Source organism: Brachionichthys hirsutus, chromosome 9 (assembly GCF_040956055.1).
Source record: "Brachionichthys hirsutus isolate HB-005 chromosome 9, CSIRO-AGI_Bhir_v1, whole genome shotgun sequence".
In the NCBI taxonomy this organism is placed as follows: domain Eukaryota; kingdom Metazoa; phylum Chordata; class Actinopteri; order Lophiiformes; family Brachionichthyidae; genus Brachionichthys; species Brachionichthys hirsutus.
Window position 1 is genome coordinate 4,046,822 of NC_090905.1, and position 25,370 is coordinate 4,072,191.

Genomic DNA, 25,370 nt, shown 5'->3' on the forward strand with positions numbered 1-25,370 from the left:
AGGTAGAGAGACCGGGAAGCGAACACGCCAGACATGATGCACTTCCTGCTAAAGCTGTAGTACAAATTACTAGTCGAATAGTACATTAACTCGGCTTGTAAGCTTTATCGATCCGCCTTACATGCAATAGAATGTTTTTAAGCCTGTTGCTAAAGGACCATTACGCTGTTTTTAACTTGCTGAGCTCCAGACTATTTTGGTTTTTTTTGGCCTACAATTCTGGTAAAAATTGAAACTACTCATCTTTAAAATTAATCAATTTTAATAAAAAAAAAGAATAAGGATACTATTTCTCATAGCAGTAGCAATATTCTTTCAAAGTATTTATAGACTATTTGTGGTAATGTTTACAAACAATAGATAAGATTTGACAATTTGGGTTGTTTACCGGTAACTTAAACCGATGTTGAAATCCCTTCAGACTCACATTGACAATGCCATGTAAACTTCAGCTTCAGCTTGATCCGACGGACTCTTCTTTAACCCTTTCAGCTCCAGAAACAGCAACGTTGACCCAGAGATTCTGCTGATACAGCACAACTCACCAACATTTAGGTAGAACTTATGAGGTAAATCTGCTAAATAAAGACTCACATGTTTTTAATCCAAAATAAGCTTGACAATGTGACAGCTATAATATCTGTTATCGAAGAGTTTTCAATGTTTCCAGTTAGTATGGAATACGGCAAAACTCATTGAAACGCTTTTAGCGCTCATAATAAAACTCCTTGGTTCTGAAGAGAAATCTCGTTCCTCGTTCAGCATGGCATTTTCATCATGTGGGATTCCTGTGGATTTGAATGATTTAACATCAGTCTATTTGAAATGCATCAACAGCTTTTAGTCAGATGACAGTAGTGAGACCGGGCTTCAGCACGTTAGAGACAGAGGCATGGCTCTTTACAGGCTGACTTCAGTGCCATCAGTGTTAAACGTGATGTGTTGCTCCAATACTGCCGCCATCGATGTTCACGCCGTCTCGTCTTCTCCGCCTGTGTGTCGTACAAACTTCTATAAAAGATATATATTTTTCTAGTGTGTCTGTTGAAACAAAGTACTGTAACATAGGGGCATCTGATTTTATGTTCTGGAGCCTAAGAATCAAGTATGTGTACATCGGCCACTCCAATGTTTGTCAAATGAAATGACTATTTTCTTTGTTTCTTGTTTTAAGCCAAGAGTCTTGAGGGTTCAGGGTGTTTTATGTGGAATATGCCAATAAATTATATGGAAATGTATCTGAGTCTGAGCAGTTTGACCGTGGCTGCAGTGCAGACTGGAGGCTTCACCCCCTGGAAACACAACACGGAACTGGAAAGACAATCAGAGATTGCAGACCCTCGCCTCCAAAAGACTATTCGATCTTGTGAGACAGTAAACAGGGCTTCCGGATCAGAGGGGCCAAACCTGCTCTAGCTTGCTGCTCCGGAACGTACTCCGAGACTCCTTCTGGACTCTTTTTCCCATCATGCCATTCGTGTCCCTCCCTCTTAAAGTGACACTCCCATGTTACAGCACAGGCACAGTTCCAGACGTAAAAATAATTATAGAATCTGGATCCAGATCCGGATCTATGCCATTCTCGGGGAGGACTCGATTAAAGTTTTAATAAGAGTTTACATGTTTGAGAGTGCAGTAACATTGATTGATTACCTGGTAGAGTCGGCAAACCAACTGGAAAAGGGATGACATGGCTCTGTCCTCATTCTCCTCTGTGTATTCCTGAAACAGTTATATATAGTTTTATAATGACCTTTATTTGATTTAAATATTAGCTCTTTTAAAAGTAACTGAATTGAACAATGTGAACATTTCCTCCACATTTAAGGTTTAACTTCCTCTGATTTGTTTATAACAATCTTTAATAAGAGATCATCATCAGTGTTTTACCCCACTGAAGGTGAACCAGGGGACATGAAGTGCATACATGAACGATGATGTTCTGAAGTGGGTTTAATTTAATTTTCACAAGTTTGGAAAAAGAAATTCTGAGAGAAGATTCCTAAATAAAACACAAGCTATTTCAAAAATACAGAATCAATACAATTAATCACTTACAATGACTGTATTTTCTTACAGCAACAAGAAAGAAAGAAAACAACAGCAGTGAAATGTTTTGTGGTATATCGGAAAGACAAATGCTAACAGTCACAATGGAAAAATGAATATCTCAATTATTAACCACCGTTTGTTTGTTTGTTGCAGAGACAAGCAGAGGTATTTCATCATATGCACATCACAAAATAAAACGTTTTTAAATATCAGCTCACTGGATGAAGATTATCTCGTCTAATATTGGCCGAAAACAAATCTATATTCCAAAATGTTATGCTGTCAGTGCGGCCATTTCAAGAATCTATATAACCAAACTATTGAATAGCATCTTAAAACTGTGAATGCCAATATTAATTTCCTCCTCTTAACTTTCCACATAACCACTTGAAACCCTCCAACGTATTACCAAACCATCGATATTTACTACCTTCCACCTACACAGCCACTTCTTTCACCTCATCAATATGTTAGATCCCAAATCTAACATATTTATTACATTTTACAACCTTATTTACCGAAATGTAAACTGATCTAGACCTATTATGTAAATCTATTAATAATTTTATTAATGAATTATCCCTCCAATATTCATGTATAGCATAACAATGTGATTTAAGATTATGGAAAACAAAACCACTATCCCTGACTTGGTATAATGGTTAAATATTTTTTAAAAGATTGTAATTATGGGTCAAAGACAATTTGCAAATCAAACTTTTTTTTCACTGTAAAGCAGGGGTCCCCAAACTTTTTCCTGTGAGGGCCACATCACTTTTCCCTTCTCTGATGGAGGGCCGGGGTCAGTTTGTACAGGAAAAGTGTGATGATGGCAGGGGTGCCTAAACATTTAGGGGCCGAATGCGGAGGCAGGCTGTAGTTTAGGCTTCATCTCACCATCACAACTACACACAGTGACATGAATCGAGTGTCACACACGCAATGCCTCTCACACCCAAACTCAGTCTCTCTCCAGCACTATCACAAAGTGCAGAGGCGAAGAACGACTGGGTCAATCAGCTGATCCAATACGGCTGCAGAGGACCGAACAACAAACCTCAAATTATTGTAAAAAACCTGAATGCTGCACGCCTCGGTTTCGAACCCAGGACCTTCTAGCAGGGAGTCAAGTGCACTACCCACTACACCACCTAGATGTTACCCCATCAGACATTAGGATAAATAGACAGTAGCATTGTTGACTTTAGACCAGAGGCACTGGTTTTGAATCCAGTACGACGTCACCTGGTCTGAGACACGCCCACTCCACATAACACAAAAGGAAAAAGCACAACATAACAACACAACAACACAGCAACACCGTACAACATAACAACACGCTGTGGTCTGAGAATACCTCAGGTTTCCTCACCTGTACGGTGGCGTGGTCGGTAGGGTTACCGGTCTACTGCCAGAGGAACTGGGTTCGCATCCAACTGTGGGAGTGGGGGTGGAACAGGGGCGGCAGGGTAGGCCTGGGGCCTTGCCTGGGTGGAGTGAACCGGACCACTGGTCCACTCCACTCCGCTCAGGTGTGCCCTGGACCTGCCCTGTTGCCCCTGCTCCATCTCATTCCCGTAGTGGGATTTGATACCAGGGCCATTTTGCCCCCCTCAACAATGCTACCAACCATGCCACCGTGGAGGTGAGGAAACCTGCCCTGTTATTACAAAGTAATTACTATGTAATAAGTTGATATTACAGAACATTGGAACGTTAACTTATGTGACCATCATTAAAAATAAAAGGGAGGCTACAAAATAAGTACATTTTATTTTGGGTCTCTGGTATTGCTCAGGGGGCCAGGCCAAATGTGGAAATGGGCCGGATCCGGCCCGCGGGCCGTAGTTTGGGGACCCCTGCTGTAAAGCATCCATCACAAAGTTTCCATGTTGGGAGGAACACAACGCTACATAATTTGACAAGACAAAACTGTAAAATAAAAACCTGAATGGCATGGCATTCCTCACATAAACATTTACAAATGGAAAGACTAGCTAAATATATTAACCAAAAATAGTTACTATTTAGATAGCTGGAAGTAAATCATGACACAAATGTAATAAAAATAAATAAAATAGCTACATGTGTTTTTATGTGTGTCTCTATTTCATTTTGTTTGCACAATGATAAAACAGTAAAGTTACAAAAGGAGAGTGACATTAAAACACACACACAAATTGTGCACACAGATTCTACAGAACTGAGGAGTACTTAGAGGTCAAAGAGACAAACTCACATTAGTGCTTCATCGTTGCCATGACGTATCAATCTCATTCGCAGTTTGTCCATATTTAGCACCACCACATGTCCACCAGCTTCAGTAACAGGGTGGACGTACATCATGTCCGTCGTAGTATCGTAGTATCTCCACCTCACACGAGATACTGCTGTGCAAATGCTATGCTTTAAATCTACCTCCCCCCCCCCCAACACAGTGCTGTAGTCTGTTTGTGCACCAACAAACTTTATATATCTTCTGTATTCCTGCTACAAATGTGGCTGGAATATGTGAAGCATTCACAATGTGAAATGCATTTAGGATTCCTCTTACGGACTTAAATGAATTAAAATGATTAAGAAAAAAATAAAGTTTGAAGGAAGTGAGTCATGCTTAATTTCGACACATGCACACAGTGATGCCACCGCCTGTTCATAGACACTGTGCATAAAATGGTATGAACAGCTGATGGACAATTGTGCAACATTATATCTGGGATTATGCTGGTTACGAGCACAACAGACCACACCCTACACACGAAGGCTTCTATGAGCTTTACAAATACATCACGGTACCACTCACACTGCATGACCGACAGCGGATCTCTAATGGGTGCGCTTTGAGTGCTTCGCACCACCGGAGATCCAGAAGAATAAATAATAATTAACAACTTGAGAATTTCACAGAAGAGCTAAACCATCCTAAAAAGAAATGTAGTTTCCGTTGCTGGTGGTGAACTTGTACCGAACCTGATAAACACTAAGTAATATAGTTCAGAAAATACGGAGGCAATTCATTACACGACAGTGGCATGCTATAATAAATGTTTCCATCTTGCTTCATGGCAATAAACTGAATAGTACAAGTGTGGAAGAAACATCAAGCACGTTTTACTCACAACCGGTAGGACAGAATTCATTTTAAGGTGACCCATTAAAGAGGAAAAAACAACTGATCAGCGGCAAAAATGATGTTGAATTATTTTTTAAATGCTTGGAGTTTATGGCCAACCCAAACTGACTGCTTTATTTAGTCACTGTTGTGTTTAGCTCTATTGAAATAGTTTGACTGTAACTCACCTCTATCCCAGTCAGGGCTGGATTCTTTTGGATATAGCGCAACAGCTACATAATGTGCTTTTCTTGGGTTGATGCTCCTAAATTTGGACGTACACACAGCAAGTAAAGGTAATTTACCTGTGCCTGCCACAATCACAATACCTGATCATGCGTTATTACCATAATTTAACAAATGATCATAATGCAACAAATTGATTCTGCTAAATTTACTGTGATTGTCTTTTGTTTCTTACAAAGAAAAAGTTAAACTTGCCATCGTGCTAATTTGAAAATCCTATAACGATAATGCTATTACACACACACACACACACCTCAGAGGTAGAATTCAGGATTTTAAATTGTGTCTCATTTATAATGTCTTTGCAAAAATGTGCAGGATGAAGGCAGGACATGAGTCTGTTTACCATTGAGTTTCTTAAAGTAATGGGAAAAGGGACAATGTCAGCATTGTCAGTAAGATTTCTACTGCAATGCACCTATAATGCTGCATCTTTGTGTGTGTTCTAGTTGTCTTCTTTTGGATAAAGTGCATCTGTGTCGCCTCACTTTCTACATTACCCATAGTGCACATGTGCTGGGTAATGCAGAGTCTCATCCTGAGCTCAGTTTCCTGGAAGCACCTAAACACGGCTGATTATATGGATTAAAGTCCGACTGTAAACGGTGGCGGGATGCAAGAATAGTTTTTTTTTTGCCTTACAGAATTGTTGGACAAAAATATATTGTCTGTGCTGTACAAGGGGGTTTGAGAAAATATGCCTCAACTTTGACACTTAAAATTTTCTTTATTTCTAAAGAATCTCAAACCCATTTTGTCTGAATTAGTCAATAAGGTTAATTTCTCTCCACCGGGAAGATGTGATTTTAAAAAAAGTCCCTATTTCAGCACTGCCTCAATTCAGTGTTGAATGCCATGATCGACATCTACTTAATCCAAAAGATGCTTTTAAAACTGTGCATATGGGGAGTAAGAGATTTTAAAAGAAGATTCAAAAAGCGCAACTGACAAAGTTGACAATAACCTAAACATCCTCAAAACTACGTGGAAACGCTGCATCAAGCAACTTTCTAAAACAACTCAAATAACTATTAGGTGTTTTTTTGTTTGTTTTTTTTTTACCAGTGAATGACTTTTGTTTTTGTTTTTTCTCGTCTGACGACGTCACAAACCCGTTCCATGTCAGAGCCTGGTTACAGTGTCCATGTTGGTGCCTCCTCAGTGCTTGTACAGCGAAGCTCTTTTGGGGGAAAGTGCCGTCAGGCTGTGGCGCTCACGCGTCTCAGCTGGGCTGGTGGCTCAGGGCGGGCCAGGCCAGGGTTACATTCAGCTGCTGGTTGTGTTGGATCAGCGACGTGTGCCGGTAGTGGAGCACCAGCTCTCTCAGTGACGAGTGCAGGTTGTAGGGCTCGGCAAACCCGAAGCCGGTGGCTGTCCTGTGGATCACGCAGTGCTTCACGTCCCCATCCACACTGCAACAGAAGGATTTAAAGTAGTATAATAAGTTTAACATTCATTTACATAAATGTACATTTACATTTATAAACATCTGTGCCATTTACCCTCAAGGCACAGCAACTTAATTATTTAAACACAATCATGTAAAAAAAAAAAAGTCACATAATCCAATTTAAAACATACACAAACTGTGCATTTGCTGCTCATGCTACTTTATGCAGGCCCTTTTAAATGACTAAAACATGCAACTCTGCCGGTACTCACACAACAGAACAGGCAAAAGAGCCTCTCTGAGTCTGACTGTCTCTGATGAGGAAGGTGCCGTCCCTCCTCCCCTTCAGCAGCTCCTCTGCCTCCTTCCGTCTCATGCCTCCAACGTACCAGCTCCTCTCCTCCCGGTGGCAGTCGTCTGCGAGGGTGTATGGGCTGGGGATCGATGGAGGGTGTTTGGAGCAGTATATAATAATATTAGTATAATTCAGTTGTTCGATACAACGCAACACACACTAATCACGGGACGGGAAGTTTCTTGTTCTAGTGAGGGGAAAGTTAGCAAAAAGATATTCCTTGTGATAATATGCCTTCGGGTTTTTTTAAGAAGTGAATTGGAGAAACGAGGATACTCACTCCTCTTCTTCATTTCTGATACCAAGCCAGTCATTGATCTGGCTCTGTCGCGTGCCTTGTTGGGTGAGCCAGCTGAAACATGAACAAAACACAACAATAAGAGATCTGTCATTGTGAAAAATAAACAGACATTAGAAACTTTATCGTATTATTATTGCAACGTTTCCAACGTGCAACACACTGACACAACATGTTTCAGTGTGGAGGTTAGAGCATGCAAAGCTGCAATGGGGGAGCTGTTCTCCCTCCACCAGAGACACAGCGCCTTCTGGTGCGGTTTGGAGCGGATGAACTTACAGCAGGTATTGATCTCGGACTGTTCTCAGCTGCATGAGGTCGGGTTTCAGGCTATTCATTTTCTCGTCAATCTCCATGTTGGACAGAGCCTTCCTCCTGAGATCCTCCTCCAACTTCTTCTTGCCGCTGTAGATCTCTTCCACTTTGGACTGGAGCTCATCTGGATTGCTTTGGATTCTGGTAAGAGGTTAAACTTCATTCAATAATTAAGTGCAAGTCTGCTTGTTTGTCTCAGAGTATTTTAGCTCGGTCGAGTTCGGTTAGTTTTCAGAGGCGTACTTGTCGGCCTCTGTGTCGTCGTCTAATGTGAGGAACATGTCGATGTATTCTTTGCTGTAACGTTCCTGAGTTTCACACTCGTCTTCAAAGATCCGAATGATTTCCGTGAACGCCTCTATGGCGATGCGTTTGCTCTGCAATTCCTGGAGAAGAGGGGAGGTAAATCTTGACTTTTACTGTCGTGCCTTTGTTGCAGGAAAGCATTGAAACATACACACTCAAAGATTTCACATGCAGTCGTACCTGGGACGTCTGGTTAAACATCTCATACAGTCGGTCATACTCTTTGCTCTTCGCTTTGTATTGATCCTGAAATATCCTCAGCTGATCTCCAACTGCATCGACGTCAACTTCCATCACATCTGGCTGCCATGGAGACGAGAACGTAAGAACGTAAAAGTTAAAGCTTTATTGATTTAAACTAAAAGGAAAGAATGTTTGGGCGTGTGACATTTATATTCACATTTGCCAAACTTTGAGTTAAAAAATATAATAATATAAAGTCAAAATGCAAACAAAACAAGCTGATCAATCAGAGATTGCAGACCCTCGCCTCTAAGTGCCCTATCTCGCAATGTTAAAGAATCCTTAAAAAAAAAAAATCTAGAATCTGGATCTAGATCCGGATTAACGCCATTCTCGGGGAGGACCGAGCCACGGACAGAACCTTGCTTGTGTCAAAACTTCAAGTCGATTGGGTTACTCGTTTTTGAGTTATGCGCGCGGACAGACTGACAGACAAACAGACAAACAGACAGACAAACAAACGGACCCAATTGCAATACCCTCGCCTCCCCTTCGGCGAGGGTAACTAGATTAAGCTAAGAGATTTTCAAACATATCTGAATTAATAATAAGAATAATGAACCCAATTTAAAGACAACAGCACACATTTAGAACTCAAGTCTGCAAATACCTACCTGCTGGTATTTAGGTACGGGATAAAGTAGCCGTGTGTCCAGTTTAGAGTTGTACTGCGCCAGAGACTTGTTCTGGTAGTGCCGGATCAGATCCACTATAGAGGGAAAGGCCAGCGGCTCAGAAAAGCCATACTTCCCCCCTTGATGGAAGATTTTTATCAGTCTGTTGTAGCCATCTTTTCTGCAAAGATTTAAAAGAGATCTATGACACAAAGTGGGCCATTTTACCACTAAGTAAAAAAAAAGATGCAGATGCTCTTCAGAAAATGCAAAAGGATTCTATCAAATGAAATACTTTAAGTGGGAATTTTAACATTCCTGATGTGTGATCAGATAATTTAACACGTGTGTTGCTGATGCAAGATTCAGAATAGTAACTGGAACGCAGACAGTAGCAGCTGGCCGCCACCAAACCTGTGGGATCAGTGTGGAATGAATTTTAGACGTTGAAATATGAGATGCTTCTTATTGGGATTGGTCGACACCCAACCTTCACGTAACTCTACCTGGCCAACAAAGTGGGGACTCGTCTACAAAAAATAAAGATGAAGCTGTAAGTTTTAGACCTCCATTAGTGCCGAGTTTAGAATGTAACACCTGAGGACAGCGTACGGATTCAAACTCAAAAACAAAGCGGATGAAAGCTCAGTGGAATTCATGGTCCCAGTTCATGTGTGTAAAGAGACAGTGTGGACAGCGTCGGTCGTGTTTCCTCCTTCAGACAAGTGTGAGGCGGGGAACTGGAAAGATCATGACTGGAACATGTCATCTGACAGGGTGTTATGTTGCTGACAGTCTCTAACAAACACCCATCAACAAAGCTTTGTGACTGAAATCTGGTCTGTCCTGAACAAACTGAAACTGGACAGAAACCAGGAACTGCATGAAGTTAATTTCGTACAACTAAAGTTAGACGTTGATGCAACCACATTTATTTGATTCACTATCCTTTCGAGGAGAAAAGCAAAATCGAACCAATCTTTTCTATAATGTAAGCAGTGAAATCCCTTTATAAATGTAATTATAAGTCCTATTCATAAAGCAGTATATATATATATATATATATATATATATAGTATGTTCACTAATGGACTCCAAAAGTAGTTACCTTAGTGTGAGCGTGTATTCCCTCTTGACCTTACTGGAAGCATCTCGGACCAGGAATGTTCCATCAGGCGTGTTTCTCATCATCTCATTTACCTCCTCTCTGGACAACCATAAATAATGAATGAATATTTGACATTTAAAGCCATTACACAGCGTGCCGTGTGCAAATATTCGGTACCTGGAGATGTTTCCCCAGTACCACTCTGCGTCAGACAGATGGGTGTCATCGTAGCTGCACTCGCATGCTGCCATTGCTTTGGTTACGTTGTTCTTGGCTTGATGTTCTATCCACAAACACAGAGGTACGACTATTAAAAACACAGAGGGTGAGTTCTGCAGAAATATTCAATGGGGTTTTACGTGTTATTTTTTTATGGTTACCAAATTGTGCATTATTTGCTTTTGTTGGCTAAAATGGCTAAAACTATCAAACAGTTGTGGATGAAGAAGAAAAGTTAACAAAGTTGTTGTTTGTCCTGAGAATTAAGAGTGCAAGTTGTGTATTGCCACCCCGCCTTTTAACCCGAACCCTGACAAGCAGTTATGTGATGCTGAGGAGTACCTCCGTCCGTGGCGGCGGCGGTTCCTACGGCAGCAGACGCATCATCCTGATCATCAGAGGAGGAAAGGCCCTGGAGAAACGGCGTCAGGGTTCCAGACTCGGCTCCGTGGCCGTTTTCGCCCACCTCAGGCTCCGAGAACTCTGCAACATCAACTGAACAGTTCCCCAGTGCTCCCCTCGATATCAAGCCGAGGTCAATCTGCATGCGGCTCTGTTCAGGACAGACTCCTGGCCCTCTGACAAGGGCTCCAGAGGGAGATAGAGTTTTGTTGCTTAGTCTTGAGCTATGTGGGAGACCTTGTCCAGACTAGTCTTCTGACAGGTGACACTGTGACTGCCTAAAATACCAGAACTGGCACTCCTCAATATTCAGGCTCCCTCAGCCAGACTAAATATTGCTGAGTGCTCGACCTTGCCTTGCACTGCCTTGCCTTGCCCTGCCTCGCCTCGCCTCGCCTCGCCTAATAAACAACAGCTGTCTGCAGCGGGATGCCATGAGGGTGAAGTGAAATTAATGAGGGCTGAACGTTTCTGATGCCATGAAGGTGGCTACTTTTTTGATGCCGTTTTACCACCCTGCTAACATGTTTAATTTCATTTTGATTCAGCTGGAGGAAATGATTTCTAGTTATTTGTCATTACAGATCCGTTTCCTAAATATGAGTACAATATTAAAATGTGTTGGCATGCCTGGAAGTTACTACCACGCCGGCGCTGACAGAGTTATGTGCACGTTTTAGGCATCATGTCCTCCTGGAAAATGTTAAAATGGTGCAAACTGAAGTTGCCGCTGTTTCTTAGAGTTTGTGAAATTGTTCTCAAGTCTCAAGGTAAATGTTCAGTCAGCAAAAAAAAAAAAATGAAAGGACATTATTTGAATGATTATGGAAGTCATTCAAAAATTAATACCCTAAAATTATGCCTTTTGCTCCATGAATCCTGGATGGAAACTTTGACTTCTCTAATCTAATATCTCATAGAAAAGTGCTATATAAGTCCAATGCATTATTATTATTATTATCATTATTAATATAGCACTGTAGTTCTATCATTTCAACAGTTATTTATCTTTCAATGCATTTGTATAATTGTTCAAATGCACCACAACTGTAATTATTATTAAGACTATATACCAGGGGTCCCCAAACTTTTTCCTGTGAGGGCCACATCACTTTTCCCTTCTCTGATGGAGGGCCGGGGTCAGTTTGTACAGGAAAGGTGTGATGATGGCAGGGGTGCCTAAACATTTAGGGGCCGAATGCGGAGGCAGGCTGTAGTCTAGGGTTCATCTCACCATCACAACTACACACAGTGACATGAATCGAGTGTCACACACGCAATTCCTCTCACACCCAAACTCAGTCTCTCTCCAGCACTATCAGGAAGTGCAGAGGCAAAGAACGACTGGATCAATCAGCTGATCCAATACAGCTGCAGAGGACCAAACAACAAACCTCAAATTATTGTAAAAAACCTGAATGCTGCACGCCTCGGTCTCGAACCCAGGATCTTCTAGCAGGGAGTCGAGCGCACTACCCACTACACCACCTAGATGTTACCCCATCAAGCATTAGGATAAATAGACAGTAGCATTGTTGACTTTAGACCAGAGGCACTGGTTTTGAATCCAGTACGACGTCACCTGGTCTGAGACACGCCCACTCCACATAACACAAAAGGAAAAAGCACAACATAGCAACACAACAACATGGCAACACAGTACAACATAACAACACGCTGTGGTCTGAGATATCAACTTATTTTATTTTGGGTCTCTGGTATTGTTCAGGGGGCCACGCCAAATGTGGAAATGGGCCGGATCCGGCCCGCGGGCTGTAGTTTGGGGACCCCTGCTATATACAGTATATATCAGTTTTGAGGCTTAGAATACTTATTGCAGCACCTTTGACCTTACCTTCATTTGCTGGTGATGGCTCAGGCCTGGTTGCTATGGATATGACTGGCTGCCTCTGTGACTGACTAAGCAGTGATGATACCATCACAGGAAATACAGAGCGGGGCTCAGGATTATCCTCCATATGCTTGGTGCTCTCTTTGATGACCGCAGCTTCATCCGTGAGATGGAGGGACGCTAGTGATGACGTTGGTAAATCGGCTGTCTGAAGCTCGTCCCCGACTCGGAGCTGGAAACCCTCTTCTGCCATGTTCACATCACAGACTTGATGGACGAGCGGTTTTATTGAGGTGGTGAAGCAGCAGGATGGCAGGAGACACGGTTCGGCTGATCACATCATATCAGCTTATAGCTGCACCCATGGTTTAAGTTAGAGAGGGTGACGTTGCGTTCAAGGCTACCCTGTGTTGTGGAGGTGGAGCATATTCCTCTGACTCAACCCCCGTTTCAACCTCATCACAGAGCACAGCGATGACGACATTGCCAGTAGATCATCTGCTTTTGCTTTTAGATAAATATATATATGTATGTATGGTGTTAATAGTCGAGGGCCGTTTGGGCTTTTAGTAATTCACTTTAAGGGATTCATTCCCATGAACGTCTCTGAGGTCCCATGAGCTGAAGAACTGCAGCACAACTGTTTGATCTCATCCTCCAGGATTCCCACTGCATTTCATATCAGAAAACCTAAAACATAAAAGTCACAAAGTTCCACACTCAGAATAAAAATAAATAGAATCAAAGAATAAAAATATAAAATTTCAATATCCGTCACAAAAATAATCATGTTCTGGTATAAATAGTGACAGACAGATCTAAGAAAGTATAAAGATGGCAATTTGGTAATAAAATATCAGACTGGATCTACTCAAATACAATAATAGGAAGAATTTAAGGAGTTTATAAATAACAGATAGAAATCATGATGGTAAATAAGGTGCACTCTGCAACGTCATCTTAACGTAATCAACGTAATATCTTTGATGTGTCAATGATCTGCACACAAGCAAAATGAGAAATGATTCTCAAATGTTATACTGAATACATTTTTACATTCTAGGTTTTCATTTTTGGAACGTCTGTGTCATCCATTTTGCAGTAATGACTGCGCAGTTGTGAAACAATTGCATGGTAAAGACTTCAGTAAGATGGTGGCTAAATCCTCCTTTCCTTTTGTTTTGGATTAAATCAACAATTCCTAATCCAACCAAGACCTTTACAATGCGATATAAGGTTGAGGGGATGAATCGTTTGAGTCATCCAGATTTATTGTAACTTATAATAAAAACTTTATTTTGCAAATTAAAACTGAACAATGTTTTCGGTAGAAAAAAAAGAAAAATCATTGTCGTTCTAAATTAAATCTGTGACCGAAACAAAATCCATAACCTCATTAAGGTCAACTGACATGTTCTTCCACAGACGTCTATTCGGAACAATTGTTTATTGACAGATTGCGTAGAATCCAGTCGATATATATATATCCATATAACGGATGCTGTTAACAGAAGCATCGGGATGGCGTCAACATTTACTGCAACATTGAAACGTTGAAGGGAAATGGCGCCATCATCAAAAAACTTGGAATGGTACCTAGCCGTGGAATCTTTCCGGCTCGATGCTTACAGTACATCGTGTTCGGTCTCACTTGAGAGGATGCAACATGAACATCATTTCAAACGGCATCCTGCGATCCTTATCTCACATGTTCCAGTTTTCGTGTCCTAATAGATAATCTGTAGTCGTCCATCCAGGATGGCACAATATCGACTATTGGGGCGGGGAGGGGGGGGGGGGGGGGGGGGGGGGTTCTCAGGTCATTGTAACTTTGTCATTAAATTCAAATTGCTTTTCGGTGTTTAATTTAAAATATGTGATACAGAATTATATATTGTCCCACATTAGATTGTGCTTTAATAAAAAATGAAGCGAAACAAAGTAAATAATTATTTGCTTGTTTTAAGGAACATTTTAGGATTGAAAAGGAAAATATATGAGAGAAGCAAAGTTGTCATAAAAATCTCATCGCTTTCGTGCGTAACATTTCACTCTGCCGAAAGCGTAATGCGATTGGAACGGTCAATCCACCGTCCGACAGACGACGCTAACGGTATTAATTTTACCTCTAAATGTTTTTCTTTTTTACCAAATATTTAGGTCGTTGGCTGTTATCGATCAGTGTTGCATCCCAAAAATGGCAAGACCAATGTGCGTCATATCTCCTCAACGCCTTGAAGCTCGCCACCGTCCCGTACCTAAGCTTGTGATGATGGAGAGACATGAAGACTGAACACGCACACAACTTTCAAGATGGTAACATCCTGACAAAACGAAGCATCATCAGGGAACTCTGGAGGATGGCATGCACTTACCTGGGCCGAGACAGAAGGGACAGGCGGGGGAAGCCAATGTTTCATCGACAGCCATGAAGTGGCAAAAAGACGTGACTGGACGTGCACGTGGCTCAGATCAAACCAACCACAGGCCTCGGTCCTCACGCCATCCAATGCCCCCCCACCCACCCCAAACATCCTCTACTCCCTCTCCCCCCGTGTCCTCCATCTTTTAAGATCCGTCCCATTTGGTTGTTGTCCGTCCCCTCTGTGTGTCATATATCCCAGCGATGCCATTCCTCTGTTCTTCTGTTTATTTCCTCTCCGTCTTCAATACACTTCAAGTATTCCTAAAAAAAAAAAAAGGAAAAAAGAAAAATCAAGCTTTTCCCCCCAAGGCATTTCCAAATTTGTGTCTTACTTTAAAAGGAAAAAAAAAACATTTGAGGGGCAACTCATTCTATAAAAATTAATACAATTATGAAAAAATCTATGCAAATATGTAGCCATTATAGCTGAAGCATCCAAATAAAAGGCAAAGTAAAAGAGCAGCACTAGTCTTCACACCGTTACTCTTTTTCACAGTTTGCAAGCACAGTGTAGCTGAGCAGGGGGGGCGGGGGGCGGGCAGAAGCATGCGAATGAGTTGGTGGGAAGAAAAACTCCTATATAAATAAATAAAGGAAGGATGCTGCTGTTACCATACAGAGCAGAGGGCTTAGTCATCTCCTGAAATCCTATTGGTGGATCTGTTGCCATGTGCTCTGGAGTCAGCAGAGATGATGCTAACAAATCAAGGAAATGTTCTAATATTAGACTGTATGTATCTAGGCAGCGGGAGCCCCTGACCTCTCAACTCCGCCTGCGTTATGTTCCACTTCACAGATCAGCATAATGAAATAAGTGGTGTGGAAGCCACTGTTTAAAAAAAAATGTTACGCCGTTGCAGATCAAATGGCACACGCTGTCCCCCCCCCACCACCATCCGAACTCCCTCCATTGTATCCCTGCCGGCACCGTTTCAAGCGGACAGAGGAGAAACAGACTTGTCTCCTTTTTTGGATACGTGAAATTCATGAAATGCAGACGCATGTTGTGAATTCAATGCATTTTAGATCTTTTAGGCAAAATGTATCTCATGGAAGCAGTTGTTTTATATTATGTTGTACATTTTCTGAATAATTTCATGCCATCTGTATCGCGCTCTCTTTGGATGAACTCTTGATGCAGACATGTTTATTAACAGGGCAGTTATTGATCTATAATTTGGTTGGTGAGACAGATTAATTGGCACCGAAATGAAAAATTCCATTTAACTTAAGTCTTTCTGAATGAACATATCTACAAAAAAAACAAGTTAACAAATGTACACATTTAAACAAAGGTAAACAAATAAAATATATCAAACACCAAAATGCTCTGTGCATTATAAGACTATATCGATACAAATATTTATCCATCAGAAAATTAAAGGGTTAGTTTAAACTTTATATTTTTAGGAAAATATTCTTAAATCCCCAAAAACATTTTGAAACAAGTGTTATATAATAATGGTATGACCAAATAGCATATTTTATCTGTCAATTAAAATCCGATTACAGATTATAAAAATATAGATTATACATTTTATTCTGCATTTAAAACAGCTTCCGTCTCTGCTAATCTCATAAATCCTGAGATTGTTGACAGATGATTATCACAGCTGTTGAGTAAACACGAGCGTGCCTTTAGAACTTTAGGATTTAATGGCACAGCAAAGCGATAGAGCGGTTATAAATATTGTGTTTGTTCTTGAGAACCATGTCATTACATTTTAATCTCATAACTCCCAATATATTGGACTAACTGGAGCCTGCAAGTTGATGCGTGCTCTAGACTCCTCCATGTTTCTCTGAAGCATTGTGGCCCTTTGCGTCATTTATTGAGATTCTGCATGCTTTCTTCGTTCTGTACACAGTGAAGGTGGCTTGGAGAACGTATGACATTTTAAATGATTCAAATTCTTATTTAAATAAAGTAAAATGTAAAATAATAGACAAAAACAATTGTTTTCTTAGTAACACAGAACTCAAGTGAAACCTGGCTCCTCCTCAACAGGCTTATTTAAACAGCAGCCTGTGCAGACATGTCATGGTATGGATGCCATGCAGCAGTAAATGTAGCTGCAGTCACAGAGTCCCACATGACACCCCCACCGAGACCCCTCCCTTACAATAAGCAAGGCATTTAGAGGTTGTGTTTATTGTGTGTCTCACGGCTACTGGAGACTCCGAACTAAACCTTTCTTGAAAAATAGTTGGGGTTTTTTATATATATAATATAGACAACATCAAACAGAGCATGGCTTTGGTGTATGCATGTGTGTGTGTGTGTGCGTGCGCGTGATCATGCATGAGTGATATCTTGCAGAAAAGACTGTCCCTATGAACATCACTATATAAAAACATTGCACTATAAAATCTCTGTGCAGAAAAAACTAGTAGGAAGAACTTTTATATAAATGTTTATTTCAGGCATGAATATATATGTATATATTTATATAAACGTACAAAGCACACACAGTGTATACCATAAAGAGGTTCACAGATCAGTTAAGGCAGGACAGAATGTAAAACACAGATGGACGGTGTCGTGTCATTTGTTGTCAATTTACAATGAGACAGTGGGACATACTGGGACACACACTGTTGTGTCAGGGCGTACATGAACAACAGGGGTTGCAGTTTTTTTTGGACGTCCTTATGCCACCAGTGTCCGTCGCCCCAACAGTGAACAGATCAGTAAAATATTAGAGAAGTGCACATTTATATCTGCAACGTCTCACCTCCCGTCACAGAAGCAGCGTGCCGGAGACTTCATTTGGACATGCTAGGATTTCATATTAGTCAAATATAGAATATATAATCATTCACAAATTTTATGGAAAAATATTATTCTCATATTAACAATACTTATAAATGCAGGACATGTAGCAGTATATAAATACATTTATATTTAGGTAAATTCCAGTGGAGCTAATCGCAGCTCAGATCCAGTTATGTTTGTTTAGTTGCCCATGTTTTTGTCAGTCTGAAGGACAAGTCTTGTGGGGGCTGGTTGGGCTCCTTGGCTGAGCCTTTGGACTCTCCTGAAAAAGGGAAGAGCAGGTTTGTCACAAATCTGTTTTAAATATATATATTGTTTTAGTTCAATTAGATTTTATTTGATCAGAAAATATATATTTTTTAGAAAATATAAAAAAAAATAGTATTATTTGGTGTGTTCAATTAAAAATATGTATTGCGTATTTACATAGTTTTCACATTAAATTCATGGAGATAATTTTTATAGGGATTAAAATATAAATTGCTGTACCCTGTAACCAGAAAGCTATGATTTGTTCCACCAGTAGGAGGCAGCAGAGCACCTTCACCTACAGACATCCTTTGTAAAGCTTGTAGTTTCTACTTTCAACACAAATGACACCGCTCATCTTGTAGTTATGATGCTTTTGGCGTATTAACGAAGATTAAGTGGTTTTGTGACACTAAAAATGAACACAGCCATATTACGAAATAATACAAACTAAACTTTAGTCATTGTTTCACTTACAATATGCCTTTATTCCACATTTCTATTCAATGCTATAGTGCAGCTGGAAATGAGTAATGTGAAATTTCATCCAAACATGCAGTCATCTCCACAGAGGAGGAGGTTGGGAGAGTGAACTCACCACAGCAGGCTGGCTTTTAGCATAGTTCATATGGGCGTAAAGCAGCACAGCCGTGTCATTGTGAGACGCCTCCAGTGCAATAGACAGAGCATTGCTGCCATCCTGCAGACAGAGGGGGGGGGAGCAAGAACGGAAGTTAATGGACAATAAAACATTAAAACATTTCTAGTTAAGGGTGAGGAATGCTGGGAATGCTTCAGACTGAAAACATAAGTATGAAATGATTCAATTCATATAGAAGTTTGCAACCCAATATAAAATGTTGTAAACTCACGCTTCTATTTCAAATAATCCATCACTGCGGAATCTTAAGGCTCACCAATAGCACTGTACATTCATTCCTGCCGTTTCTTACAGTCATGGTTTTGCCATGTTGTTCTGTGTGTTCAGAGGTCAGATGACTCCGTCGGGGCTTTTCCTACCCCCCAACATCCACCTTTGGTTCCAGCCGTGCTGAACTGAAATACAATCCAAGAGCTGCACAGAAATGCCGACCGATTCTGGCACAAATTTCTGTCTGCCTGGCCTCTCCTCAGGCATTCAGAATAATTCTCTGGGAAATCACTTTAAGACATGCAACTCTGCAGATTAACAAAAAAAAACAAGTGATGCAATGTGAAAAGTTTTATTCCAGGGTAGGTTAAATTTTTCCGATTAAAATATGGTTGACCAAAATGTCTGTTCTCATCGGTGACTGAAACTAATTACAAATAGGCTTTCATTTATTTTGAAGTCGCTGCTGAATTGTGAATGGGTCCATGTGACTAACTTGTTTAGGAGCCTACAGTGCATTGTGTCTGAAAAGCCTGCTGCCTGCTGCCTGCTGCCTGCTGCAGAGGCGGTGTGGCTTTTTAATTCCTTCCCTTGGGGCTTGCAAGCAGCCCAGTGATTGTGCTTCCCGTAAAACGGCACCGATTTCAGTTGACGGCAGATGAAACCAATCTAATTGCGGCTCTTACGCTCTCAGACTATCTCGCTAATGACGAAAAGCACGACAGAATAGCAGGAGAAAAAGAGGTGGCATAGAAAGGAAACGGCATGAAAGCCATTTCCCATGAGGAGCTGGTTTCCTGAGCGCGGACTAAACTGAATCCCAGGACAAGAAACTGCCCAAATACTTTCAGCAGTCAACGGATCCAGCCGTTTGCTTCATCTGTGAAGCTCGGGTTAAGTTAGAGCAAGTTTCTCTCACTCCAGCAGCTGAATGGGCTAAACTGTCGAAGCCTTACGTTGTCAACAATTGATATGTCGCAGCCGGGCTGTTCCAGGAGCAGTTTGACAATCTCGGCTCGGCCGTGCTCACTCGCACACATCAGCGCCGTGGATCCCTCGTCATCCTGCACGTTGACGTCAGCGCCGCAGTCCAGCAGCGCCCTCACCATCTCCTGTCGGCCATGGCTCACAGCGAGCATCAACGCCGTCTGACCCGCCTGCAAGGATAAAAAACTGCATTCATTTCTACTTTTGAGAGCTTTTCATATCAAGTGATGAAAACATGTACAGTACTCAGTTGTATATATGTGCAGAAAAAAACGACACTATAAATGCGTGTTCTTAAATACAGCGTGGAGATTCAGAAAACACTCCTGAGGTTTAGATGATGTGTTGTTCCAAAAAGCAGAAGTTAAAACCATATAAAAGGTTACTTCTAAAAAAAAGCATTGCATACCTCGTGTTGTTACCCGCGGCAACAATAACAAGCAGCAGTAAATGGATTTATAGCCAGTCAGAGTCCTGTGACTTGGCAGTGTGAGAGTCTGTCAGGCGCCATGTCCAAATACATGATACCAATACCATAACCCAACCTAACCAATAACTAATTCTTCATCTGCCTCTGAGCATTGCGCCTCAGCGTTTTCAGACTTCCTCTACTGAAATAAATAGGGAACAAATAACAGAATTATCCTCCTTCCTTTAAAACATCTAAAACGAACACTAGGAGTGAAGCACACATTCTTTCAAGATTTGCTTCTACTTTAACTAATCTTAAAAGATTTTCAATCAAATAAATGACTCATTCACCTCATTAACAACTTCTCTAAGTTGGCTGTAATGTGTCAAATTAAACCTTTTATTTTGGGTTTATGTCGCATTTTTCCACAATAAAAAGTTTAAGGAGTCCCAATCCCATTTAATTCACAGAGCAATGTCATCTGATCCAGGATTGGCTCGTTAGTGCTGAACTGTTAACGTGATTAAAGTTTCACAGAAGCTCTTTGTAATCTCTTTTTGGGCACATTTTTCCATCACATCATCAGAGCCTGACAGCCGCCTGTCCTCCCGCTGTCGCTGGTGTGAAAGAAACATGATAAAATAGTGAACCGCTAATTTGCTCACAATCACATGACCTTTGAAGATGTAAACAAACCACTGTAGTCTCTTATGGCCACACTTTACAACGTCTGTATTGAACATTTTGACCAAATCTAATATTGAAAATGACGCATCATCAGATTACAACAGGCTTGTCTTTATATTGAAACTATTCAGACTTGCCTGGCTGGCCTTCGCATTGACATTGCCCTGACCGAAGAGCTTCTTGACCACCGCCATGTCCTCCTCCTCCTCCTCTTTTACAGTAGAGAGAGCAGCCAGCATGATAGCCGTGTAGCCGGCCTTGTTCTGCTTGTCCACGCTGCACACTGCTGCAGGAAGAGCATGTTAATGTCGGTCGCTTAAACATGCAAGTGAACACATCGCATGAGCTTAATGCTGAGCTTGTTGTTTACCCACAATGCACCAGATTCGCTAAAGTTGGATTCAGGAAAATGTGTATAGAATTTTTTTTTGTTAAAATGTTCTCTTTTTCATAGACTATACTGCATTTGTCAAATCAGGCAAAAAAGAAAAAGACAAAAGAAATTTAAACAGCGAATTATTCCCATACTGACCCGTTTCCAGTAGCAACCCAACCACCTTGAAGTTGGAGTGAGACACGCTGTAGTGCAGAGCCGTGTTGCCGTTGCCGTCGGTCATGTTGACTACATGCTTGAGCAGCACGGATGACACCTCAGAGAACGCCATCAGGTAGTCCGACACCCGGGAAGGCTGCGCCATCTTAGCGCTCGAGATGCGGAACCACTCGAGTTGGACAATGTGGGTGCTGGAGAGCTAACGGCAAGGGTGGGAAGTCATCGTCATTAGATTTACATTCCGTTCCATAAAAACACCGTCTGGTGGACGCTGTGTGGCTCACAGTTCCGCAGCCTCCTCAGCTTGAGGTAAACGCATGTTTTTAAAGGGAAGGGAATGTGTAATTCTGTGATAGAGAAGCATGCAGGAACGCACCACTTCCTTACTCTTCAGTGTTTTAACGTCATCATTCAGGTGGCTCTTCAGGATAAGACATGCTTCACGCATTTTCGCGCTCAGTTCAAACCTGTAATGAAACCATTTGCTATATTAATCCATTCTCCAGAGGCCCCTGAAATATAATAAATAATCGATAATCACACTGAATAACAGCATACTTCTCCTTCACAGCGTCAGAGGAGTAATCTTTAGCTCTCAGGATTTCCTCATCAGTGTCACTTTCGTCCAGGTTGATGTTTCTCTCTTCTTCAGATGTTTCTTCCTCAAGAGCGGCATCCTCCTCCTCCTCCTCATCGGTGCTGTCTAAACATTCGCCTTCTCCACTTTCAGCAGAAGAACTAACGTCCACCTCTTTGTCCTCCCCCTCCTCCTCTTCTTCTTCATCACTGGATGTAGATTCATACCTAAGAGAGCCAAACATTTGGTACAATGCTACAAAACATTCTGTATTTCACGTTTTAGGCGCTTTGAAAACTTGCTGTGACCTGGCCAAAGTATTATTTCCAATCTCAAATGGCCTTGCTGCTTTGACTTTAAAATAAAACTGTAATGACAGGAAGGCATTCTGTTCCATGTTACCCACCCTCCATTTAGAATGCCAACAAACTGCAGGCTCTTCTTTCCAACGGTGCGATTCTCGCTGGAGCTACTCCCATCCTTCCTTTTCATGATTGATTTCAGCATTCCTGCTACCATAAGAGAAGCAGTTGGATCAAACAATGGCTCAAATAAAGAACGCCAGAGGAATGTATGCCTCACACACGAGACGTGGATGACATCGTGTTATCCGTCTCCATCAGTGGGGGTTTTCCCGATCCATTAAAAAAAAAAATAATATTTTTTTTTATTAAAAAAATGTGTCAAATGCTTGAAAAAAGAAAAAAAAAGCGGTCCCAGTTTCAATAGTTGTTTCCTTACCTGCATTGCTGCCAGGTCCAGACGTCTCTCCTCGGTCTTCTTCTTTCTCATCGGCCGTACTGACCACTTCGTCTGGTGAGATGTTATATTCCGCGATGGTCAGCTGTCTCTTTTTTGGCACTTTCTGCTCTTCCATCTTTTCTTCACACAGGGTCTCCCACTGGCACCCAGTACTGACCACTGAAATGGGAGCTGTTTCCACTAAAGCTTGGGTCTGGCTGCCTTGTTCCATTTGATCTGCTGTTAAACGCTCACCTACACATGCGTCCCTCACCTCAGGACAACACAGAACTCCAGCATGCTTTAACATGGGACTCAGTGTCTCTACCTGGGCGTGTCTCGTGTCTGGTTTGACAAGGACCCCTTTCTCAAATGTGATTTTGGAGGTTTTCTCCTCCACCTCAGCTTTAAGGATCGCTAGATCTTTGTAAGACACACTCAGCCGGTCTTCTAAAGCCACAATGGACTCCTGCTGGAATTTAATGGTGTCCTGTAAGGTATCGATCTCCCTTTGTGCCTCGGTCGTCAGCCCGAGCAGTGACTCCACAACCCAAACCTCAGCCTCTTTTGCCTCCACTCTGGTCTGTATGCCCTTCTCGTGAACCAAAGGGGCCTCTGTTCTGGTGCTTTTGTCACAAACATTGACCCGGGTTCCCTCAGAAGCATCTTTCACACCCTGGCTGTAGTAGAAAACCACGGCATCCATTGGCACGTCAGACCCAACAGCCACGGATTTCTTCTCAACATCAGACACTTTCTGGGTCTTTTCTAAAATCTTTGATGAAGGTTCTGTAGCGTTCTCCTCTTTCACCTGAAGTTTCTCAATGTGCACAGAAGAATTTCCGCGCTCTTTATGCTCAGACGAGGCTGGTGCAGACTGACTTTGGATGCTCTTGTCAATTTGAAGGATCGCCATGGTTTGGGTAGAAGACTCTGTGGACGGTTGCTTCTGTTGGGCCGTCTCCACGGCTACCTTCTTCTCCTGCAAGGCTACCATTAGCATGTCTTTCTCTGCACGAAGCTTGGCCAACTCTTTCTCAAGAGCAGGAACTCCCTTTACTCTTTCCTCCATCTCCTTCAACTGTCTCAAGGCCGTAGCCATTTGCTCTCTAACCGTTTGCAGCTGGCTGGGAGGGATTGGAGTCATCGCCGTGCCGGCAGCTGGAGTGCTAAGTCCAGAGGTCTGAGGACTGGGTTTAGGCAGCAAAGACTGAGTGGACGGAGATGTGTGGAGCTGCTTGGGGGGATCGATGAGCTGGAAGCGTCCACCATTCTGGTGCTGGTGGGTTTGCTCCTGTTGTAGCCGCCGGCTGGTTTCCAAAAGAGTCCTCTCAACTCTGGGGTTTCGCTGCGGCGGAGGGGGTGGCACTTTGGCTCCAGCACATAGAGGAGGAACGCTTAGGACAGTCACGGGGGAATGGCAGAGTCCTTCACAAGGTGCTGACCCGAGGCGGTTGCGCGGTGGTGGTGGAGGAGGAACTCTGCCATCCTCACTAGCCGGGGAAGCCAGAGACTCTGTGGAAGTCCAGCCACTGGCACGCCCCCCAACGCTTGTACTCCTCTGGGACAGTTTGACCCCTCGACTAGGGCGCCGGGAGATGACAGGTGCCCGACGAATATTGTGCCCACTTTCGATCTCTTCTACATATTTAAGGAAGTCCAGATCCAGCTGGAACCCATACGGAGTCTGGACGGAGTATGACCCAGGCTGGTCGGCTTCATCCTGACTGGAATAGATGAATGGAGAACCAAGATCTGAAGAGAAAAGGAAACATACCAGGATAGTAGAGCAACACACAATTAGGGCTGTCTGGTTGGAAATTGACAATTATTCTTTTCTGTTCTATGTTAAATTAATGTTTGTCCTGTCTTTATATCCATTTATGTATTATTGGCTACATAAAGATGACAAACAATGTTACATCTATATCTAAGGCTTTAGATACCAGAGCGCATCACACAGAGACGACAGAGACATTTACCTCTGAGGTTGGCGATGGAAAAAAAACAATGGCAGATTGATGCAGTTTCTTACCAGGCAGCTTTGGTTTCATTTGCACTGAATGAGTCATTTTTCAGGACTTGAACCTTTCAGCATGCACACAGCTTCAAATCAACACCTGGAAAACACACAGAGAACATTTGTGAGGGCTGCACGAAGACCAAGAGCAAGGAAGGAAATACTTTGGTCAAAACATGGCGCTCCTCTAAAGACGGACCCGGACAGAACTTTCCCATAACCGCATTTTGTTTTGTCTGTAATTGTGCATGTTTTCTGAAATCTTATGGACACGGATCTAATATTGTTGTGGGGTAAGGTAGCCGTAATTCAAGCAGGACATGACGTTTATGGACATGATATAGGAGATAGGCTGAGGAGATGCTCAGTCATCAAGGTAAATTACACAATAAATCAAAAGGCATGCAAGTGAGTGAAGTTTACCTGTCTCGGCCGCTCAGCGAGCGAGTCATGCAGTTCCTTATTCTCTGATTCACAGAGCCTTGAGAGACAGAGACAGAGGGTCAGAACTGTTATAATAGTACTGCAGTACTGCAGAGTAGTACCCATAAGACACAATT

The 25,370-nt window shown here is 42.1% G+C and overlaps 2 protein-coding genes across 2 annotated transcripts; both read right to left on the reverse strand.

Moving 5' to 3' along the window:
- Nucleotides 1-6,632: 6,632 nt before the first annotated feature.
- Nucleotides 6,633-12,765, reverse strand: LOC137899445 (phosphatidylinositol 3-kinase regulatory subunit gamma-like). Its single transcript, XM_068743483.1, has 11 exons — nucleotides 12,516-12,765; nucleotides 10,601-10,846; nucleotides 10,217-10,322; nucleotides 10,040-10,138; nucleotides 8,932-9,112; nucleotides 8,255-8,377; nucleotides 8,012-8,154; nucleotides 7,733-7,912; nucleotides 7,436-7,507; nucleotides 7,073-7,234; nucleotides 6,633-6,822 (listed from the first exon to the last, which is right to left on the reverse strand). Exons 1-11 carry the CDS (start codon nucleotides 12,763-12,765, stop codon nucleotides 6,633-6,635), a joined length of 1,752 nt encoding a protein of 583 aa, XP_068599584.1.
- A 4,590-nt stretch (nucleotides 12,766-17,355) lies between these two features.
- On the reverse strand, nucleotides 17,356-24,862 carry kank3 (KN motif and ankyrin repeat domains 3). The gene is made up of 10 exons (XM_068743206.1): nucleotides 24,826-24,862; nucleotides 22,791-24,545; nucleotides 22,456-22,558; nucleotides 22,031-22,276; nucleotides 21,849-21,939; nucleotides 21,452-21,671; nucleotides 21,057-21,205; nucleotides 19,790-19,990; nucleotides 18,561-18,662; nucleotides 17,356-17,975 (listed from the first exon to the last, which is right to left on the reverse strand). Exons 1-10 carry the CDS (start codon nucleotides 24,860-24,862, stop codon nucleotides 17,913-17,915), a joined length of 2,967 nt encoding a protein of 988 aa, XP_068599307.1. The 3' UTR covers nucleotides 17,356-17,912.
- Between the last annotated feature and the right edge of the window lie 508 nt (nucleotides 24,863-25,370).

Excerpts from the sequence above, each read along its gene's own strand:
- LOC137899445 (XM_068743483.1), bottom strand. The coding sequence starts at position 12,765 with ATGGCAGAAGAGGGTTTCCAGCTCCGAGTCGGGGACGAGCTTCAGACA. Across the intron at positions 10,847-12,515 it reads GCCATCACCAGCAAATGAAG|CCCTTGTCAGAGGGCCAGGA; the intron begins GTAAGGTCAAAG and ends CTCCCTCTGGAG. Across the intron at positions 7,235-7,435 it reads ATCAGAAATGAAGAAGAGGA|CCCATACACCCTCGCAGACG; the intron begins GTGAGTATCCTC and ends ATCGATCCCCAG.
- kank3 (XM_068743206.1), bottom strand. The coding sequence starts at position 24,862 with ATGACTCATTCAGTGCAAATGAAACCAAAGCTGCCTG. Across the intron at positions 22,277-22,455 it reads GTTGGCATTCTAAATGGAGG|GTATGAATCTACATCCAGTG; the intron begins GTGGGTAACATG and ends TGGCTCTCTTAG. Across the intron at positions 18,663-19,789 it reads ACATATCAATTGTTGACAAC|GATGGCAGCAATGCTCTGTC; the intron begins GTAAGGCTTCGA and ends CTCTGTCTGCAG.